Here is a 21,061-nt window from a genome sequence, read left to right as displayed (position 1 = left end):
CATAAACTCTGCACCACTGTACATTTCCTCAAGTAGTCAAACACACATGCAAACTTAGCGTATACACACGAATTTGACATGCTGCACACACACGTGCACACACATACACGTTCACGCATGTTTGTGGTTGCACGCATAGACACAGTTGTGCGTACACAGGCTCACACAAATCCCTGAACAAATCTATTTTCTCTCCTGACCAATTCTCTGTAGTTGACTGAATGGAACATCGAAATATGTCCGAGCGAGTGAGTGAGCCAAACACAGGCAATAAGGCAGATGTGTCGCAAGACTGCCATTGCCAAATCCGTCATAGAAACCGTATTGCCAAGAGGCGAGGGGAGCTCACCCATGAAATTGTTCATAATGCGTCCATAATTGCCATTTGCCATAGTATTGACTGTGACAATGTGGCAGTCATCTATAAAGCCGGCATCTTGTATTGATCAGCGGTGCTGGGAAGATGAGCCATGCTCCGTTCCAGTGAGGTGACGTGAATTCTGGGTAGACATTGTGCGGCACACATGGGTTTGAAACTACAGCAGGTATTACATTACTGATGTACATTTTGATATTAGGTGCTGGGATGTATGCTTACCCAAATCTAGCTTTTATCATGTTGTTTGTTAGTGCCACACTGATGCTGGCGTGACTCACTGAGAGGATACTTATATCCATTTACATTATTCTTAAGAATATGATAGTGTGATGCTCCTCAGAGATACCTGGGTGAATAGGCCTCTCTGTGAAAGTCCTTTTTCAGTGCAGCTTTCTCTGCAGCCGGCTCTTAGGTTCAGCTTTGCCTAGACTTGCCTGCTGTCTAGGCCTGCTAATAAATATATTTCCACCCATTCGAAAAAGTGACGCTTTACTATACGAAGGACATTTATTCTAGCTTATTGCACTTATTGTATTCATATTAGTTTGTGGCACTTATTGCATTCGTTTGTTTCTGCACTGTACGTTGGCGCTGGTTTATGCTCTTAGATGCTTGTTTGAAGAAAGGAGATGCACTTATGACTTCTGGTGACTAGTTGTTCTCTCGAAAACCGATGTTGAATACACTTATTGTAAGTCGCTTTGGATAAAAGCGTCTGCTAAATGACTGTAATGTAATGTAATTTAAGAGCTCTCAAAAGTTGACAAAATGAGTCAGATGTATTGGCAGCATGTCTGACTGTTTCCTGAATTAATAATTATTAAATTATACAAAGAGACATTAGGGCAACAAGAGGTTCATCTCCTTAACGCTTTGTGAGGTCGAGTCTCCTTTAATATTTCATTTGGATTACACTAGTGGTGAGGTTTACACACATGGGAAGATTATACAATCTCTCCTCTCTCTTGTGTCCTCCTTTCCTCTCAACTCACTCCATGCAGATTGGCTTTTACTTTGGCCAAGGCTACGTAGTGTGCCAACCAACTCAGTGTCAGCTGGCAGTGAATATGAACACACTCAGGGGTCCCATTGACAAGTCTCTTTTGCTATCATTGGGCAAGCAGGACACAGGGGGAGCAAGAGGCTCTTGACCCTGATGATGCGAGTCCGTCTCCAGCCCACACCTAGAACCAGCTTCCAGGCAACTGTTGTCTTGGCGCCGCTCCAGAGGATGACATCATCAGGAGGTGACAGACAAGGTCTTCATGGACAGATGGTCATTAGATCTAATAATCACTATATGCAGGTTCCAGGTCAGACAAATGCATGCTACCCTCGTGGGCAATAATCATTATCAGTCAAGGACACCTTTATCGACATCAGTCGAATCTATCAGCAGAAAGCCTCAATAAACCCCCAATTGCTTCAATTGTGACGCATCTCACCAGGATGCCTTGATGTTGTACGTGCATGAGCAACTTTGGAAGGGCAATATTTCTCAACTTCCCTGGCCCTGTAAACCGTTATTATGCTGCTGAGGGAATCCAAGAGCAAACAATGCTAGGCTAATGCTCAGCAGGAAGTTCATGGCGACAAGTCAGGCTCTTGAAGGAACGGCCTGCAGAATATTTTAGACCAATAGTTACTTTGGTAAAAAAAAGAAAAGAAAGAAAAGGCCAATCTTTCTTTGATCCTCAAGTTTGACAAGCGCCGGTTCGGTGACTAAATCTAAAGGGGGAATTTGGAGCTGTTGCTAAAAGGCCGAGGCATTATATCTAAAGCCACTTTGATATCAGCGTCTAGCTGGCACAGATGAAGGACGTGGTGGAATGCAATTTGTGGGCGAGCAGGTAGTGGCATGTCACCCCCTTGCTATTTGTACCCCTCTTAGAGTGGTTGATTGTGTCTGAACATGGGTTATTTATCTGTGTCTCCAATTCGATACAGCATCAGGTCTCTCCGCCTGGGAAATTGATTCCCTGCCGCTGGAAGAAAAGTTAAAGAATCATCATCCAAAAACTTTGTGAACTAACAGCCTCGGGCTCGATCCATGATGAGCGCCATGAGATATTTGGAGAGCTGGTAATGCAAGACCTTTATGCATATTTCTACACTTACTGTGTTGACATTTTAACAAATCGAGGTGCCAGGAAAACAAACAGTAAAATGTTTCAGTTAATGCGTTGTTGCGAGTATTTTGGCTCTCAGGCAGATCCTCTTTCACCACTGACGTCTGCAACAACGCAGCTACTTTTACGTTTTAGACTTTTGAAGGTATAGCCGATGATGGCACCACTTCTTTATATTTTTCACGAGCAAAACATGCTGCTCAGAATCGCTGCTAATTGCGTATTTGGTGATGACTTGTGAGCTCATTACTGCTACACGGTTTTGAGTGATTAGCTATTGTCCACAGCTGAAGCCCCATTTTGGGACAGCATGGGAACTCCACCTCCGTCTCCTGCACACAGACTTCGACTCTTATGATAAGTGCAAAAGAACATTTAGCCTTAAGGAGGAATTAATCCTAATGACTTCTTTTCATTAACAACTAATTAAATATTCACATGCTGGCTCCCCCCTCCCCCCCCCCCCCCACACCCCTTCTTTGTCTCTGTGTCTTATTTCATTGGTGGTCTGCTGCCTAGTATTGTGCTGTACTTGAGAGGAAGGCAAATGTAAATTGTATTGTGCCACTGCATGTATGAGATATGGGCTTAGCAAAATGGGTACCTAGTCTATAATATGAAATGGAAGGAATTAGTTTTCATTGAAGAGATAATTGAAAATTAAATCACCAACAATTACATTTTATAGCTGACCACTAAGAGTGCTTATAGGGATACTTATTGTGAATCGTTATTGAAACTGCACATGTGAAATGCCAAGGAACTTTTTTTAATAAAATGAATCGGGAAGCCAAAGATAGAGACATAGGGAATATTCTTGATAAAGACATTTTGAGATTCCCTTTTTTATGATTTACCAGGCAGCTGGCTGGCCACATGGGGCCCAATCAATAGCTTTAACTCATATTGTTAGCTCTGTAGGACAGAATGAAATACAGAGGCAAGAGCTGAGTAAAGCCCTCCACTGCTCTTAAGAATGGAGGGTGGGAAATGTCTGAGTGTGAGTGCGCCAGTTAAGGAGAGCAGGATAAAGAAAAACCTTTTGTAACAAGTTTATGCACAGTTCATCAAAGGTCAGCCTCGCAGCAGCTACTTTCATATCATAATACAAGTCTTTTAAATACAAAGGTCTAAAAATGAAACGCTTTTTCAATCATGAAGGTGGTGATCATGTCTTTTGAGTTTGTACATTATATACAGGAGCAAGAAAAACATTGTGGCCATCCATACACTCATCATTCTAACTTCCTCTCCTTTCACTATTCAAAGTTATTAGAGGGCCAAGTTAATTGTCTCCTCTCTAACCTCCACTCATAGAGTAGACAGTAGTCATGCATGACAGTAATATTGCACAGACCAGTGAAGCAGTGAGACTGCACTCTCTTTCTCTCTGTGCTTCCAATTGGCAGTGGTGAGAAAGTGACTGACAGAACACACAATAGATTAAGAAATCACAGGTTTGTTTGATGTTAGAACTGCTGTTAAACTTCAGACATCAAATAGCTCAATTTCACCCCATTAAGCCCTCATTCTGACGCGCCTGACTCACATGGTACCTTATTATGTTGTGAAGAAAAACTCGTTAGTAGTCGCACAGAATTTCACAAATCGTTAAGAGACACATTAGGCTTGAAATTAAAAAGTTACTGTTTTCACAGCACACTTATTGAAACTGACTGACGCTCTCTCTGTTAAACGGTGTTAATTGACACATAGTCATTTTATTTCCCTCGGGGAATAATTATGTTGACAGCCACCGACAGGTATGAATGTGCAGTGCAATAAAAACATGCTTTACAAAGCTCACATCACTGCTGTACTGTGTGTGGTTGTTTTAATTAGTTTAACACTGATATCACCATACATGCTGCTGTTTATCACTTTCTAAATATTTCACACGCAGTTCATACTAAAGCTTATTTCATCTGTTTTGTTTCTTGTTAGATGGAGTGATTTATTCCTCTTTTCTTTAATTGGAGTATTTAAGGATTTCCCAGTTGAAGTCTTATCTATGTCATTTTTTTAATCACCTTCCTCTTCCCTCTATCACTCAGCGAGGGAAGCGCTCGGAGCAGCAGCCTCCTTTTCCACTCCAGTAGACCCCATCACTGCTGCAACCGAGGGCCAGGACCCAGCAGCATGGCGGCAGCTGAGACCGGGGCAGAGAGGGAACAGGCAAGCGGCTAGAGGTGAAAGCAAGCAGCAGCCGCAGGAGGACGGAGATGGATGAACAGTACTCCACAGGATCAATCAGGTTCTCCTAGCCACAGCAGATAATCTAACATGCTGCACCAACTCGCCCCCACCCCCCACATAAACCACATCAACCCACAGCCTAAATGGCATCTTTTTTTACCAGGTAAATAGAGAGAAGCAGACCGAGAAACAAAAAAAAAATGGACGACGTAGGAAACACGATAGGGAAGCTGAGCTGGTGAGGAAGCAATTTAGAGTGAGAAGGGGGGGGGGGGGGGTTGTAGGAAGATTTATTGATTGTTTTCACTAGGGTATAATTGCAATTAAGGGTTACAAACAGCCCAGTGGATCAGTTTCGCTGCTGTCACCCAGCAGGACACATGGCAACGCTGATGCAGCCTCACACATTTTCCTCGGACAGCAGCGAAAAGTGCTAATGCACTGTCTGTCCCTGTGTAGATTAGTGACATGGTGTGCAGTCATTTAGCGCTGAAACTTCTCACACACACACAACATATTTTACTGACAAATTACACCACTGACGGAGAGTACTTTTTGGATTTGAGATGAGATGCTGATTAAGAAAAGTGCTTTTCGAGAGATTCTTGCCCTCATGTTAACCTCCAAATGTTCTGATTAAACTTTTGTTCTTGTCATCTTTCTCTAATGTTGAATTCGCTGAACGCTGAATTACACAACCTTGCCTCATATTTCTTGTCTGCAGACATTCTGTCTCTGTGGGTTCATTTGGTGAACAGTTCAAATGTTCATCAAGTTCAAGAGAAGGCAGAGGACAAAATGATTTCGTCTCAGAATTTGGGTTGTTTTCTTAGAAAATCTACGACTCTTTGAAAGCGACCGAAATAACAATGCAGAGGTCTTGTTAGAAACAGCTGGCTTCATGAAAATGTCCACTTTGTTGAACTACGGCCACTGTTTTAAAGCCTTTAGAATTATCACTCTACAAATCAAAAACGTGTGTAGCTTACAGATATCTAATAAGCGATGTGTTGACCGCTTGTTCTGCTGCCCCCAAAATAGCCAAAAAAAGAAATAAACAAACACTGCTTTTTTTAAGGTGCACTCACTTGCCTCACAGCATCACTTACAACGGAATAAATTACTTTACTAAAAGCAATGGTGGTTTCTAACCTAATGGGGTTCACATCTTTTAGCTTCATGGCAGTTTGAGCTTTTCAAATAGCGTCACATTGGCATAATCAACAGTTACTCTCTGATAACCCTGCCTGACTTCCTATCACAGAACCAATCAGTGCATCCCATTAATTTTTTTTGGAACCTCAATTTCCTGCCCTTGTGCATGAGACATCTTTATGGGAACCAAATCGACTATTCATTAACGAGGGGAAGCTGTATCAAGAGCAAACATCTTTAATTAACACATCCCCAGCACTTCCTGTCTTTGATCTCCCCCCTATTTGATTTATGCCTCTGCAAGTAGAAGGTTGGGGTGGTGGAGGGGTGCTCGAGGAGTTCGGAGGGGAACAAGATGCTCTATGAGGAAAAAAAAAAAAGCTAAATTGTGGAGCCCCTGTTGATCAGGAAGTGTTGCTGCATTAGGACCTTTTCCCTGTGTGTCATGGGGCCAGCTCAATTACCAGTCAGCGTGGCTATCTCTTTAATAGCATGATAAGGCAATAATCCAAAATTCATACAGTTTTAATGACTTTCTGTCAAATTAAGGACTGTTTTACAAAAGACGGACACATCAGAGGCCTTCTCATTGTCCAGAAACTATATTGTTGGAAATATCAGCATGACCAGTAAATGAGTTTTAAAAAGTATTAATATATATATTTTAGCGACTTACTGTGCATAAATCATCAAGTAATCCATCTACAATACAACTGTTCAATGTCAAAGAGGTTAGAGCGAAGTAGATGAGAGAAATCCTCTTCGACTCAGTTCTCACACTGGATTTACACGAGTCCTGTTGGGAATGTAGACTTTGGCTGTTTAGTATTACACCAAAATCTGTATTTACAATGGAATATGAAGATTTGGGTGTTGAATCCCAGGACTACATGTCGTCTGCTGTGAAATAGAGGAGATTATGTGTTTCTAACCCTATATGACCAAGTAGAGATCCTGTGTGTATGTTAGTCTTTAGCCCCATCTAGTGTTGGGACACTTGTCAGAGTCCTCATGTACAGTCAAAATGATCTAAGACATGTCTGTAATCTAATCACACACTGCTCTATATTTTATAAATAAATGGAAAAGGACTGAAATCATCTCAATGTTTCAACAGTTCTAGGTCTTTTATATAGTAACTAATGGGTAAATAAATAAACAGTCATCAGTCACAACCCGGTTCCTAGGCTATGACAAATACGGACGAGACACAAGGGATGGTGGTGTCGTAAAGTATTTATTTGAACTAAATAAAGAAGTAATTACCTTTGTGGAGTGTGTCAGTCAGTAACATCAGTGATGTGAACGTGGAATGCGTGTGTGATGAAGTGTGGGGTGTTGTCAGCGAAACCAAAGGAGACCGAGACCGAAATATAACTGGCAGCGATCACTCCACGTACGCAGGAGAAAGACCAGGGCAGAGCAGCACTGGAGCAGGGCTTTTATGCTCCAGGACCAGGTGCTCTGCATCAGGTAATCAGCCACGACTGCTGTTAGAGGCCGGGCCGTCACAACTGAATATAACCACAGCAAATGTCTTCCATAGACTGAAACTGAAACCCACCACTCCCTCTTTTATATACACAGTACTTCAATCACTTGACGTTTCTGACTCTAAAAAGTATTTGCTAAAACAAACATACAGAATAACCTGTTTTAGAAATATAGTAGGATATAATCATGCTGTTGTTTCCGTGATGTGGTGAGACATCATGGTTAGATTTAGACATTATATTATTATTATAAACACTACACTAATAGACAAAAACATCTACAGTATTCAGCTGAAGTCACTGAATGACGCAAGAAAAACTTGTAATTTAACAAGACCCCCCCATTTTACATTTATTGTGTGCTATTACAAATTGCTTGTAGTGTAGAATTTACTATTTTTATTTATTCCCTCTCAGACAGCCACTTGGGACAGAAAGAGAAAGCCCAAAAACATGTTTCCCCATACTTCATAATTCATGCTGGTTCAAAAAGGGTATGTGTGTGTGTGATGTAAATATTCTCAAGAACTTGCACTCCATTACATCAGACAATTCATTTTAACGTTTCATATTGGAGATTGGCCGAAATGAACTTTTTCAGTTTTGTGTATATCATTTTAAATACATTGAAAGTCTACTTCTATAACTTTGAGTGAGAATACAAAGGTATATTTTCTCAGAAGAAATTGTGATGTTTGCCTTTATATCAGTTATATCGGTTCATGCAACCATAAGGTCAGCCAGTCATCACTACACTTCTACCCTTTAGGCTAAATTTCTGACAAAAAATATCTATTTTCTTTTCCCATAAAAAGTGTCCAAAAGTAGATGTGGTGGACTTTATCAAACATGACGAATAGGGTACACACTTCTAAGTCTTTGAATCACTCTGACTCATGTCATCCAGTGATACACTTGTGAGCCCATGTGTCTCTTTTCTACTGGTCAAACTAGGAGGTGTGCGGTTACCGACTGTGATAACAGCGTGTGAGACCGACCACACCTGCGTACCTGTTTTTTTCTCCAGTATTTGTGTTGTCCAGTAACAACCACACTTTTCTAGACCAACTGAAGGTCGAGCCGGGGTATAAAACACACCAGAGGATCATTCATTCCCTGAGAAAACGTCCTGACGCACTGCAGACATGTTTAGGCTTCTGGTGTTGACAACTATCGCAGCCCTGGGTAAGAAGATGACAGCACACACCGACTGCGCTGTACAAAAAGAGATCAATAATTAATGGTTTTTCATTATTGATCTCTTTCTGTCTCATTCACTCTCTTAATCTGTCAGTCAGTCACAGTCTCTGTCATTCATCCAGTCAGTCACTTTTTTCTTTTTTAGCTTAGCTCCACCAGTACTTGCCCTCATTTCTCCTTTCCTCTTTCTGTAGGTGGAAAGCAAACTGTATGATGAGGCTTCCAGGAAACCATGAATATTGTGCCTGTATAAATCGTGCCCTCTGTTTTTATGTTTTTAACCAGCGCTGGCTGAGCTGGAGCCCCAGCCCAGGTATCTGGAGCACAGCTTTGAAAGAGTCGTGGGAGGTGAGGTGGCCCAACCCAACTCCTGGCCCTGGCAGGTGATATACTTCAACACAAAATGAAAAACTAAATGCGCGGTAATATGTTAATTACCATTACAGAGCCACCATACCAGATTCACAAATTACACGTATTAATGTTTTCACACCTACATAACACCGGTCTGTTTTCTCCCCCTTTAGATCTCTCTTCAGTACAAATCTGGCAGCAATTACTACCACACATGCGGAGGAACCCTGATTGAGAGAGGCTGGGTTATGACCGCTGCTCATTGTGTGGATAGGTAACATAGTGATTAACTCACGCACGCATACACTTTGTATTCTTTGGCTGCATGAGTTTTAGTTGAATTTGTGCGCATTTTGTGATTACTTTGACTTCCACAGCCTACTCTTATCACAGTACCGGGGGTTGATTTATTTCAGTGTTTCTAAATGTCACCAGCATGAGGGAGTTTCTTACAGCCTCATTTATAACTGTCACATACCAACGGGATTCATTTATTTTAATAGAAAGAAAGAAAAGGAATCAAAAAATAAACAAAACCAGGAGTGATTAAATGGCATGTTGTGACCTTTACTTTTTACTTCAGTTTACTGTAATAAGTACTCATTAGGCTATGCTGCCTTGTAATTAGTCATTTGAGTGACTTCTATATCTAATAATTGAATATTAATAATATTGTGTTTCTCTTTGTTTCCCTTTTTTTATATATTGCAGGCCTAGGACGTGGCGTGTCATTCTCGGTGAACATAACTTCAACATGAACAGCGGCAGAGAGCAGATCATGTCTGTCAGCCAGGTTTACATCCACCCCGGCTGGGACTCCAGCAGACTGGCTGATGGGTGAGGATTGTATTCTTTTCTTACATTCATACATTTTTGGGATTGTCAACTTGCACGTTTTTGTTGATTTTATTTTAATATAAAAAAAAAAAAATGTCATTGAAGAAAGTTAGAATGTTTTGAAGGTAAACAAATATCTTTAAATAAATTGTTCTGAGAATGTCACCTCAAGGAAGTGGTGGTCTAACCCCCGGACAAAATATCCTCCTCAGAAATATATAAATAATGACATATATAAATAAATAAATAAATATATATATATAACCTTTATTTAACTAGGAAGTCACATTGAGATTAAAACCTCTTTTAAAAGTGAGACCTACCCAAGGCAGGGTCAAATAGCAGCATCCAACACATGACAACAACATCAGATCACAGCAGCAACAATAGATATGACAAAATGCATTACATCATTAACAAGGCAGCATTGTGGTCATGCGTTTGTTAGTTAATTGAAGCAACTGCAGCTAGCAGGGACCACTTCCATTATTCCAGGTTTAAAACCATTTAAAGAGATAAGGGTCTCAAGTTTAAGCTTGGCCTGCAGATTGTTCCAGGACCTAAGACCGTAGAGAAAAAAACTTGTTTTGCCAGCCTCTGCACTGATAGGAGGCACTTATTAAGACTGAAGCCATTTGTGCGACAGAGGAATTCGACTACTTTGCAAAAATAAAAACCTCCAGCGTAAGTAAGTAGAAAGGTTTGCCTGCGATGATCATAAGGAGTGTAGTGTCTTCGCAAAAGTCTTTTTGGTTCCGCCTGTTTCACCCATGGATCCCCACCTCAGGTTCGACATTGCCCTGCTGCGTTTGACCTCTGAGGTGACCCTGAACTCCTATGTCCAGCTGGGCTCTCTGCCTCCCAAGGGCCAGATTCTGCCCCACAACAACCTCTGCTACATCACCGGATGGGGTCGCATCATCAGTGAGTTGATATTGATTGATTACATAATCCCGTCAGTGTCAATGCTTTTTCTGTAAAGCTCCGTGTATCTTACCTTTCCAATTTCACCTCGGTCAGCCGGCGGCGCCCTCCCCAATCTGCTGCAGCAGGCCGTCCTTCCTGTCGTCGACCACAAGACCTGCACCAGCTCTGGCTGGTGGGGCAGCACTGTCAAGACTAGCATGGTGTGCGGTGGTGGTGGTGTCAAGGCTGGATGCAATGTAAGTCTCTTCCTGAGTGGACTAGAAATTAGGAAAAGTTGTACACTCAGCAACTGGAAATATTACTGTAAAGTCTTATTATAGAGTACTTTTTTTGACTAGTGGAGTGATTTAATAACACAAAGAAGAGAAAGAAATTCTGCATAATTGAAACCTCCTATGAAATAACTCTACTATATAATCTATATTTTATATCGACCACTGAATCATTATGCCTACAAGATTTAAGATGCTCTGTTTGACCTCGTTCCTATCAGGGTGACTCTGGTGGCCCTCTGAACTGCCTTGTTGATGGAAAATACTACGTCCACGGTGTTACCAGCTTTGTGTCTAGTTTGGGATGCAACGCGCTCAAGAAGCCCACCGTCTTCACCCGTGTCTCCGCCTACATCGACTGGATGGACTCCGTCAGTATTAGGGATATGAATATCTATCATATTTAATGGAATAAGCTATAAAAATCATTCAGGAATGCTTGAATGGGTTTTATGGAATTTAATCTGATGTGTGACCGTTATTTGCTTCTTCTCTTTTCCAGACCATGATGTAAACAGACGAGTCGCCCATGTTGCAGCACACAAAGACAGAGCATGCATTCGACCACGTTTCCATCTACTGTGCTTCCTCATTTGTCTGCTCTCGTTCAACAAAAAATAAAGTTAATTTAAACTTTGAGTAATGACTCATTTCTCATCAGACAGTTTACGCAACCAGTTTTGTGTCATTGTGAAGGTTATTTTTTATGCTTTATGGATCAAACTATCCTCCTAGCCTGCAACAAAACGTGTATAAAGGAACACCTAACTATACAAATTCATGAATTTATTTTACGTTGCATACAAATTCTTAATCAAAGTGTGGCCACAGACTGAAAATAAATGTTCAGCACTGGAGGTTCGTAGAAACACGTTTTATGTTTCAGTAAATCATGTGTGGTGCAACACGCCGTTAAACACTATCACTGACTGTGATAAAGTCTGAAACAGACCACAGGTGTGTTTCTGACCACTGTCAAGAACAGCAGAGGGTGCACATCAACTGAAGGTCAGCTCAGGGGTTTAAAAGAAAGAGAAGTGGATTTATAAATGTGGAGACGCTGAAGACATGCTCACGTTTCTGTTCACTGTTCTCACAGCCACAGCTAAGGGATATCAAGGCTGTCCTGTAAAGAATCCACTGCTGGAAAATGCGATCATTCATTTATACAAAGGCAAAACAAACCATGTTTAAATGGTGTTTTGATAGGTTTCCTCTGTGCCTCACTGCTGGCTGAGTCGGAGCTTCAGTCCAGCTACAAGGAGAGCAGCACCGCAGGAAGAGTTGTGGGAGGTGAAGAGGTGCTTCATTACTCCTCATGGCCTTGGCAGGTCCAGCATCACATTGCAAGACAGGGCACGTTAAAACGAGAAAAAAAAAGGTTGCGTATGTGCAAGATTCTGTCTTTGCCATACAAGATGCAGCCAGAAGTACTTGGGAGATTTTAAAAGGTCAACTCGTGCACTAATTCCGACAACAACCGTTCCTCAATATCTTCAGATGAATAGTTTTTTTTATAAAATACACTTATTATATTTCTTGCTGAGAGTAAGAAGAGAAGATTGGTTCCACCCTTTCTGTCCATTAAATACGAAATCCACCATCTTAGCACTTCCATACTTTGGTTTTGGAAAAGAATAAACAAGGAGATCTATATAATAAAATGTAATGCGTTGGGATTTTTAAAATTTTTTAGATGCTGGCAATGCTGGCTGTTTCACACCTTTATGCTAAGCTAAGCCAACTGGCTGCTGGCTGTAGCCTCATATACAGCAGATAAGATATAATAACTAACTCTCGGCAAGAAGAGTATTTCCCAAAATGTCGAATTATTGCTAAAAACAAAAATTTGAAAAGGTGATAACTTATTGCTAGTATATTTCCCCACTACAATAACCAAAAAAAGATTTTATGCATCTTAAAATGCATCCGTTACAATAACGTTTCAGTGTAATAACTGTTAGAGCAGCGTAAAGATACTGCAGGAACAGAACTGTCCTTTAATGTTTTTAAGGTTGGAAGAAGTAACATTATGTGCATCTTACTCCAGGTTTCTCTCCAGCACTACTCTGATGGCTCCTATCATCATTTCTGTAGGGGAACACTGATCAGGACAGGACGGGTCATGACCGCGGCTCACTGTGTGCACAGGTAACAGATAAACCTTCTATCATTCTTATCTTATACAAGTGTTACAGTATGCCGAGACTTCCATAATGTTTTTGAGATTCTGGTTTTGTCTCGCTGCACAGCACCTGCACAAATATGTATTTTTTAGTTTCCTCCACTGTCTCTGGTTCTCACATCTCTTATATTGTTTTAACTGTGGGAACAAATAATGTAGCTCAAGCTAAAACAGTTCCAGCTCTTTGCGTGTGGTCCTCTGTGATCTCGTCCTGCACTACAGCCATAACACAGAGCAATACAGGAGTGTCATCGATATCAATGAACAATGACAGCATCTCCCCTGGGTGGGTCCATCTGTTATTGCACTATACACGCAGAAAAATAATGTTTAAAAGGCTGTGTGGTTCCACAAACAACCATTACTACTAAAGAAACGTTTAATCTATTGAATGGTTCTACATGAGTTATTGGATGGTGGGGGATGGTATAACTTTGCAAAAAACTAAAAAATAGCTCGCACACACACACACACACACACACACACACACAAGCGAAGGAAGGACCCCTTGTTTGTTCCGTGAGTTGAGACAAAGGAAGAAAACTTTTTACATTCACAAAAATATTTAATTTGTCATCCATTTAATTTACTTTACATCCTCACAAGTTCATTTTCAGTTAAGTTACGAATCCGATTGAGGTCTTTGGTTAGATGAAAAGTATGCATTATAGTCAGTATAATAGAAAAATCAAGGCTTGTTTACTTCTGTGTTTACTGCATTGGTTTTCATTGGTTTTCAATGTAGTCAGGTCGAGAGCGAAATTAAAGCAGATTTCAGTCCTGTGTTTTGAATTTTAGTTGTGGTTACCTTTTCTTTACATTTGGACTACATAATCTGGATTTAGGATAATGTTCTCAAAAAGATAGACAGATATTCTGTCTTGTTACCTTTTCTATTTGCGTTTCAAAAGGCTGAGCCCTTTCCTCACACCTTTATCTCTTTACATAGTTCTTTGGTGCTTTATTAATGCTCTGAATGTTGTACATTACACTGTTAAGTATGTTTTAGAGCTGGAGGCTCTAAAACAGCTAACAGAGGTAACGAGTCACTTTCTGAAAATCATGTCTATAAAAAATTCTCAGAGAAAGGTCATGAAGTTTGAAGGTGTTAAAAAAACGTGTTTTTGAGCTGTTAAAGACGACCTCTGACAGAACATGATAAGGAGAGACATATCAAAATAGAAACTCATCATTTACAATCTTACACTTACAACAAATGTTTATTAATTAATTAATTAATTAAATTGCCAAATTAAGATTGTTTTTTAAGTTTTTTGATTTGGGAAATATACCGGAGTACCCGGAGAAAACCCTGTCAAGTCAGCTCCCTAAGTTTGCACTGTTAGCACTGTTAGCACCGTTAGCTATGAGCTTGCGGCTCGACGCCGACATGTTGAGAGCCGTTGAGAGGCAATCAAAAAGCTCCCAATCTTGGATCTTGAACCTTTGATTAAAGAGTCTATGTTCATTTGGACAAGTGCTTCAGGCAGGTGGCAGATTGAATGAATGACTTGGCCGTGTGCACTGCCAAAAATAAATATATATCTAATTATTTATATGAATGCCCTGGAATTAATGAAAGTGTGGGAAGGATTTAATTAAACTGAGACCACGAATAAACTTGTTACGCACAAATTAATATCTTGTGTCCACAAATTAATCAAAATATTTAATTAAATTAGTGGAACAAACAATATCTTGTGCGCACAAATTGGTAAATCGTGGCCACAATATATATTTATTTTCTCTTTATGGCCATTCCCTGGCTCTGTTCTAACTACAGTTTCTAAATAAATAACACAATCATATGGCCTTACACTTTCATGCTGTTTGAATCCAGCCTATTGTGTGAAAATGCACATTCTACTCAAACATAAACACACTTTCAAGCAATTAAAGTGGTCTTTGCAACTTAAATGCTTGGTCACACTCAGAGACCGTGGGGGTGATCTATCTTGGAATACCAGAGCACTGCATCATTGTGTATAAAGAGGTTTTTTTGCCAGAGAGGGAGAGAGACAGAGTCACAATGATTGTGTCAGATAAAATGCATCTAAAGTTTTAATTGCAGCGGCGCTCTTGCAAAAAAATGTCTGAATGTGTGCCGTGTCAAGCCTCTCTCTTGGGCGAGAGTTAAGTTGTCCTCAAAGCTGGTAGATAGCAGATAATGATGACCACAGTACGCAGAGCATCTACAGTCAAAACTCGCTTTACTAGAACATCAAATATAACTAATCATACAGCATGCGACACTCTCATGCCTGACAGCTGTGGCCCATACAAGTGGAAAAAAAGGTATGCAGTCGCTGAGGCAGTCGCTGAGGCAGTCGCTGAGTCAGTGATTCCCCCCCCCCCCGGTCCCCACTGTGGTGATAAGTGTGAGACAGACACAGATGGACATGTGTTCGTATTGAACACACACACATGCACTATCAGCACACGGGGCCTGGGGGTATAAAAGAGTGGTGGGCAGAAGTCTCTAGTGCAGAAAGTTTCAGGAGACTACAGACATGCTCAAGTTTCTTGTGTTTACCTCTCTCGCAGCCCTTGGTAAGCTCCGTCTGATTCTTCTCTGACATTCTGCACACTCTTGAACTCTTGATGTAATGCTTCCTTTGTTTGTGCTCGGCTTAGTGCTGGCTGAGCTGACTCCCGAGCCCAGGTACCTGGAGGATGACAGTGTCGAGGAGAGAGTTGTGGGAGGAGAGGTGGCCAGAGCCAACTCCTGGCCCTGGCAGGTACCGGATGCTTTGTTTGACTCAGTGCTCAGACCCTTTACTTATGCGAAGGGAGCAATAACACAATGTGAAAATACGCCTGTGTTGCATACAAGTGCTAAGTATATGGAATGGCCCATTTCAGGTCCTGAAAGAAGATATATATTTTTAATCTGATGCACACACGTGATGTGCAACAAGTTAAAAGAAATAAATATAATTTTTTCCTGTTGAGTTTGGGGGAAAACCCATATTAGCACATGATAGCTGTGCACAACTCCAACATGAATTTGTCGAATCAGCAACTGAAAACATCTGTTTTTGAATACAAGGCCTTCAATCGAACAATAATGCTTCATATTTATTAAGTTGGTCACATGTCTGATGTGTAAACTCAAGGAAAATATTAACTGCAGATGTTAAGTAAATGTAGTAAAAATGATTTTAAAAAGATCAGTATGTATCTAGAAAGTGTGGTGGGGTAGAAGTTTAAAGTGGTATAAATTGGAAATACTCAAGTAAAGTACAAGTGGTTCATTATTGTACATAGACCTTGAGTAAATCTATTTAGTTCATTACATCACTGCTCTATAGCAACCTTTCAAATGTAAAATTGGACAGCACAACATATGTCCTGCATACACACGTCCAGTTACATCAGGTGCATTTAGGACTTTTGCTCGTAATGCTTTTAAGCATGTTTCAGTGTCAGGAACGCTGCCAAGAAGCATTTTGCAATAATGTGAACGCATCAGCTTCTTGTAGTTGTAATGCTCTCTGTTGTTGTTTTGTTAGATCTCTCTTCAGTACAAATCCGGCAGCAGCTTCCACCACACTTGTGGAGGAAGTCTGATCAGGAGAGGGTGGGTCATGACCGCCGCTCACTGTGTGGACAGGTGAGAGTTTCATGCGTCATAGAGCAGATGCTGAGGCTAAAACTAATTATTGAAGTAGCAGGATAATGTGTTCTGAACATTTATAGACATTTATTTCATTAAATTTCCTTAAGTGCGTTGCCCAGACATTTAAGGTTGAAAATACAAATTTCTTTTTGTACGTCCATAGTTCCAGGACTTGGCGTGTTGTTCTTGGAGATCACGACATCAACAGTAACGAGGGCAAAGAGCAGTACATGAGCGTGAGCCGCGTCTACGTCCACCCCAACTGGAACTCCAACAACGTTGCTGGAGGGTTAGTGGCTGCTGCTTGTTTTTGATCCACTTCTGCATACAAAAATAGCACATACTGATATATGTACATCACATATGATAGAAACTGAATAAATTCAGTTTCTTGTAAACACACGGAAGCAACCAAAAATGTCAAATAGCTTTTTTGATTCAACATCGACATTATGTGGATATTACATTATTTTATTGTAAATATTCCTGAAAGATTAAAAATGTTTGACTAACAACTCTTTACTACACGTATTTACTCCAGATTGCAAAAACACACACAATCATACATTAAAACATAACTGGAGCTGAGAGAGAAAATGTATCTGCTGCTCTTTTGATAATCCATCCAATCTGATAACATTCAATTTTCTCTTTTTTAAAACATTGTGAATTGAATGTTTTGGGTTTTTTTTTGTGTGTGTCAGAAAAAGTAAGTGAATAAAAGACATCACCTTGAGCTTTATGAATCTGATTAACCAAGCAATAGAATAATACAATAGAATAATCTAGAGAATAATCTAGAGAATAATCTAGAGAATAATCTTCAGTTTAATTGGTAAGGAATATGATTGTTAGTGGCAGCCCTAAACATAAGAAACTCACACTTAAAGGCAAACAATAGCCTTCTCTTAAACAAAACCCTTACAATGAGTCTTTATACAGGCAAAACGTTTATTACTCACTGACTTGAGTGCATGTGGGTCTCATCCTCAGGTGGGACATCGCTCTGCTGCGTCTGTCCTCTGATGCTTCTCTCCACAACTACGTCCAGCTCGCCGCTCTGCCCCCCACCGGTCAGGTCCTGCCCCACAACAACAACTGCTACATCTCTGGCTGGGGTCGCACCCAGAGTGAGTCTGACATAATGATACGATTAGCATGATCTGTTCAGGATCTACATACAGTGAGAAAGTAATCAGGAAATAAGATTACATCGCAGTGTATGATAAATGCTATTATAGGCTCTTGTCACAGTTGTATGTGTTTCTCCTCAGCTGGAGGTCAGCTGTCTGCCCAGCTGAAGCAGGCATACCTGCCCGTCGTTGACCATAAGACCTGCACCAGCTATGGATGGTGGGGCAGCACTGTGAAGGACTCCATGGTCTGTGCTGGTGGTGGCAGGGAATCAGGTTGCCAGGTGAGCCTATGAGGACTTAGACACGACTGTGTATATGCCCGCACATTCAGTATTTCTTTTGTACACCACCGATTTATCATTGCACTCCTATAATATTGTCAAACTCAGGATGGACATTTATAAAAAAACATCGTCTTTTTTTTCTACACTCATTCTTGCTGCCGACATTATCCAATCGACCGTCGACAGGTCAGTGACGCGTTCAGGTTTCCAATCCTAGTAGCAGCTAATGTAACCTTGAGTCTAATTTTTTTTCATTTTCTAACTTGCAGTCTTCCTCTCCAACCAACGCTGTTCAAGTGACATCACTTAACACCATTTATTAGTTTGCTCAGCTCCTTCTGGCAAACACAAAAAGGCTTAATACTGCTTTTTCATATAAGACCTGTCAACAGGCTTTGATGTGTAAAATTTGTAGTTCCCCTTTAATTGAGGGAGAACATTTGGCCAGCATCCCTGGAGCTTGCCAACGATTTCAGGGTGCTGCTTTCTTTCTTTATACAGGGTTTATAAGTTGTTACTAATTACTTTGTTAATATTAAATACATTATTTACCAAAGCTTTATTATGCAGTTATAAGCCATTGATAATAAATACTTTTGAGCTGCCCAGATTGGCTGCAAAGGATCTGGACCAAGATCCATTTATTGACAACTTGTGTAATTTTCTTAAGGGCTAACTAATATTTTGAACAGCTTTATTACAAAATGGAAAGGATAAACACTGACCAAAGCAATTTGTCTCATCCTGACAACCCAAATGTTGTTACTGGCTTATAACAGATCTATAACACATTAGAAAGTGATTCATGAAACATTCATAAAGCCAAGAGTTACAACTTTATAAAAGGTGCCTATCTGTGGAGTGCAGATTCTTTCCAGCTCAGATTTTGAACCCAGTGTCTCCAGTTGTCTCCAAACCGCCTTGTCACTCTGTGATTAGGACAGCAAGAAAGATGTTTGGGTACAAGCAGACTGGGAGAAACACTGAGTCAGAATTCAGTCCCATTCCTTCATGACAAAGTGGAACTCAACGTCCCCCACTGACCTGAGGCCTGAGCCCTTCCTGTCAAGGAAGATATTTTGGAGGACATGTGGGATTACTTGCTGCATCAGCAGGGGCATAAGTCAGTAACAGTGATCCAGGCTAGTGCTTGAGCTGCACAAAGTGTCAAACTATTGCAAGTTCATGTTCTGCACAAACTTGGCTTGAAGCTGTGGTGGAAATTATTATACCCGCTAAACCGTGAGTCTTTTAGGGTGCTGAAACAAAGAATACTATAAAACAGAACTTGTCTTTGTGAATTTGATTCTCTGCGCAGAGAAGGTTCAATTATCAGAGTAGTAGGACAGAGTACAGTCATTACAAGATGAGTTGTATATCTAAGCACACATACAAACAGGGGGGCTGAGGGAACTTCCCCTTTACACTTCCCTTTGACATCAGGGTTACATCGAGGTTAGATGGCAAGCATCGGTTAGACAGGGCAAGAGGAGGTCATCTTACATAATCTTACACCTGCAGAAGCGTCTGATACACTTCCTTTGCAAAAGGTGCTTCAAATAGAGAAGTGGCTATGGCGTGGACAAAGGTCACTGCACGCTCAGCTTCTTGGAAACTTAGCATAGGCGACAAAGGGGTCTGACCACCGAAACTGTCAAGCAGTATCACAAAACTATAAAACCTGATTATGAACATTTAATAAGTATAAACATTTGATTAGTATAATGGACATTTTTCCCATTACAAAGCTGTCTGAAATCAGAAGGGGATATGAGAAGCAAGCGGCAATGAGTTACTGTAAATGTATTTTCTTTAAAAAAAGGGCATTTGCTCGTAACTCTGATAAAAGGCTGTACAGTTTTGACTCCGAGGTTTGCCTGAGATGTGTTTTCTCTTAATCCAGGGTGACTCCGGTGGCCCCCTGAACTGCAGTGTCAACGGAAAGTGGGTTGTCCACGGTGTGACCAGCTTTGTGTCTTCCTCCGGCTGCAACGCCAACCAGAGGCCCACCGTCTTCACCCGTGTCTCTGCCTACATCGGCTGGATGAACGGCGTCAGTATTACACACTAACCTATATAGGAATCAAAGAGCATTGAATGCTTAAAAACATACACGTAAAACAGCACAATGAAGCATGATTCATTTCAGTCACAGTAGTGTATTCATAAATCCCACCGCATGCAGTAACTGGAGGGTTTCGTAATCTTTTATCAGACGTTCATTCTTCCTTACAAATACATGCCTATTTGTGCATCATGGGTTAATCAAGGATGATTACATAATGATTCATTTGTCCTTGCTTTGCCAGATCATGGGTTGAGAAGAAAAATCATCTCCATGGAGACGGGAGCTCACTCTGGATTCTTCTCAGTTTCTGCATTGACTCCATCCGAATAAAATGTCCCTCTGCATTATACTTGCTTCATGTGTGTGTGTTGTATTGTGTGTAGGGGGACAACAGGCATTGGGCATCTTCAGAATGATAAAAGCATAAGTAAGTGTAGGCGAAGTGTAATTTAGGTGCAGTAGATCTGTTCTCACAGCAGTGCTGTAACGTGTGAGATGACCTTTGCATACCAAATTGATTTTAAAACTGAAACCCTAACTGTCACAAATTAAATCGTTAAATGCGGCTCTCACTGAAGAGGTGGACATTCTATGAAACCGTTTTCATTGCAAAGGGTAAACAAAAAGGTGTTAATAGACTGGGATAAATTCCCACTTTGAAATAGGCTGACTTCAAGTGATGAAAGGAGGCTCTAAAATGGTGAATACAATTCACATTACCCTGTTAACAATTAAGTACTTGTACAACATGAAAAAGTCTTTAAAAATGAGCATTCACGGTCAAAATACAATCTAATTAAAAGCCAAAATTTAACATGAATGTATGG

At 40.7% G+C, this 21,061-nt stretch overlaps 2 protein-coding genes across 2 annotated transcripts; both read left to right on the top strand.

Moving 5' to 3' along the window:
* The first annotated feature begins 8,467 nt into the window (after window positions 1–8,467).
* On the top strand, window positions 8,468–11,349 carry LOC142955234 (elastase-1-like). Its single transcript, XM_076096704.1, has 7 exons — window positions 8,468–8,537; window positions 8,838–8,935; window positions 9,080–9,180; window positions 9,618–9,743; window positions 10,531–10,667; window positions 10,764–10,906; window positions 11,164–11,349. The coding sequence occupies exons 1-7, from the start codon at window positions 8,498–8,500 to the stop codon at window positions 11,347–11,349; spliced, it is 831 nt and encodes a 276-aa protein (XP_075952819.1). The 5' UTR covers window positions 8,468–8,497.
* A 4,288-nt stretch (window positions 11,350–15,637) lies between these two features.
* LOC142955476 (elastase-1-like) lies at window positions 15,638–20,237 on the top strand. Its single transcript, XM_076096997.1, has 7 exons — window positions 15,638–15,677; window positions 15,762–15,865; window positions 16,640–16,740; window positions 16,910–17,035; window positions 17,740–17,876; window positions 18,021–18,163; window positions 20,070–20,237. The coding sequence occupies exons 1-7, from the start codon at window positions 15,638–15,640 to the stop codon at window positions 20,235–20,237; spliced, it is 819 nt and encodes a 272-aa protein (XP_075953112.1).
* Window positions 20,238–21,061: the final 824 nt, after the last annotated feature.

Source organism: Anarhichas minor, unplaced genomic scaffold, assembly GCF_050575085.1.
Source record: "Anarhichas minor isolate MPS153535 unplaced genomic scaffold, ASM5057508v1 ptg000023l, whole genome shotgun sequence".
In the NCBI taxonomy this organism is placed as follows: Eukaryota; Metazoa; Chordata; class Actinopteri; order Perciformes; family Anarhichadidae; genus Anarhichas; species Anarhichas minor.
Note: the sequence above shows the minus strand (reverse complement) of the source record. Positions and strands in the feature narration are given on the sequence as shown.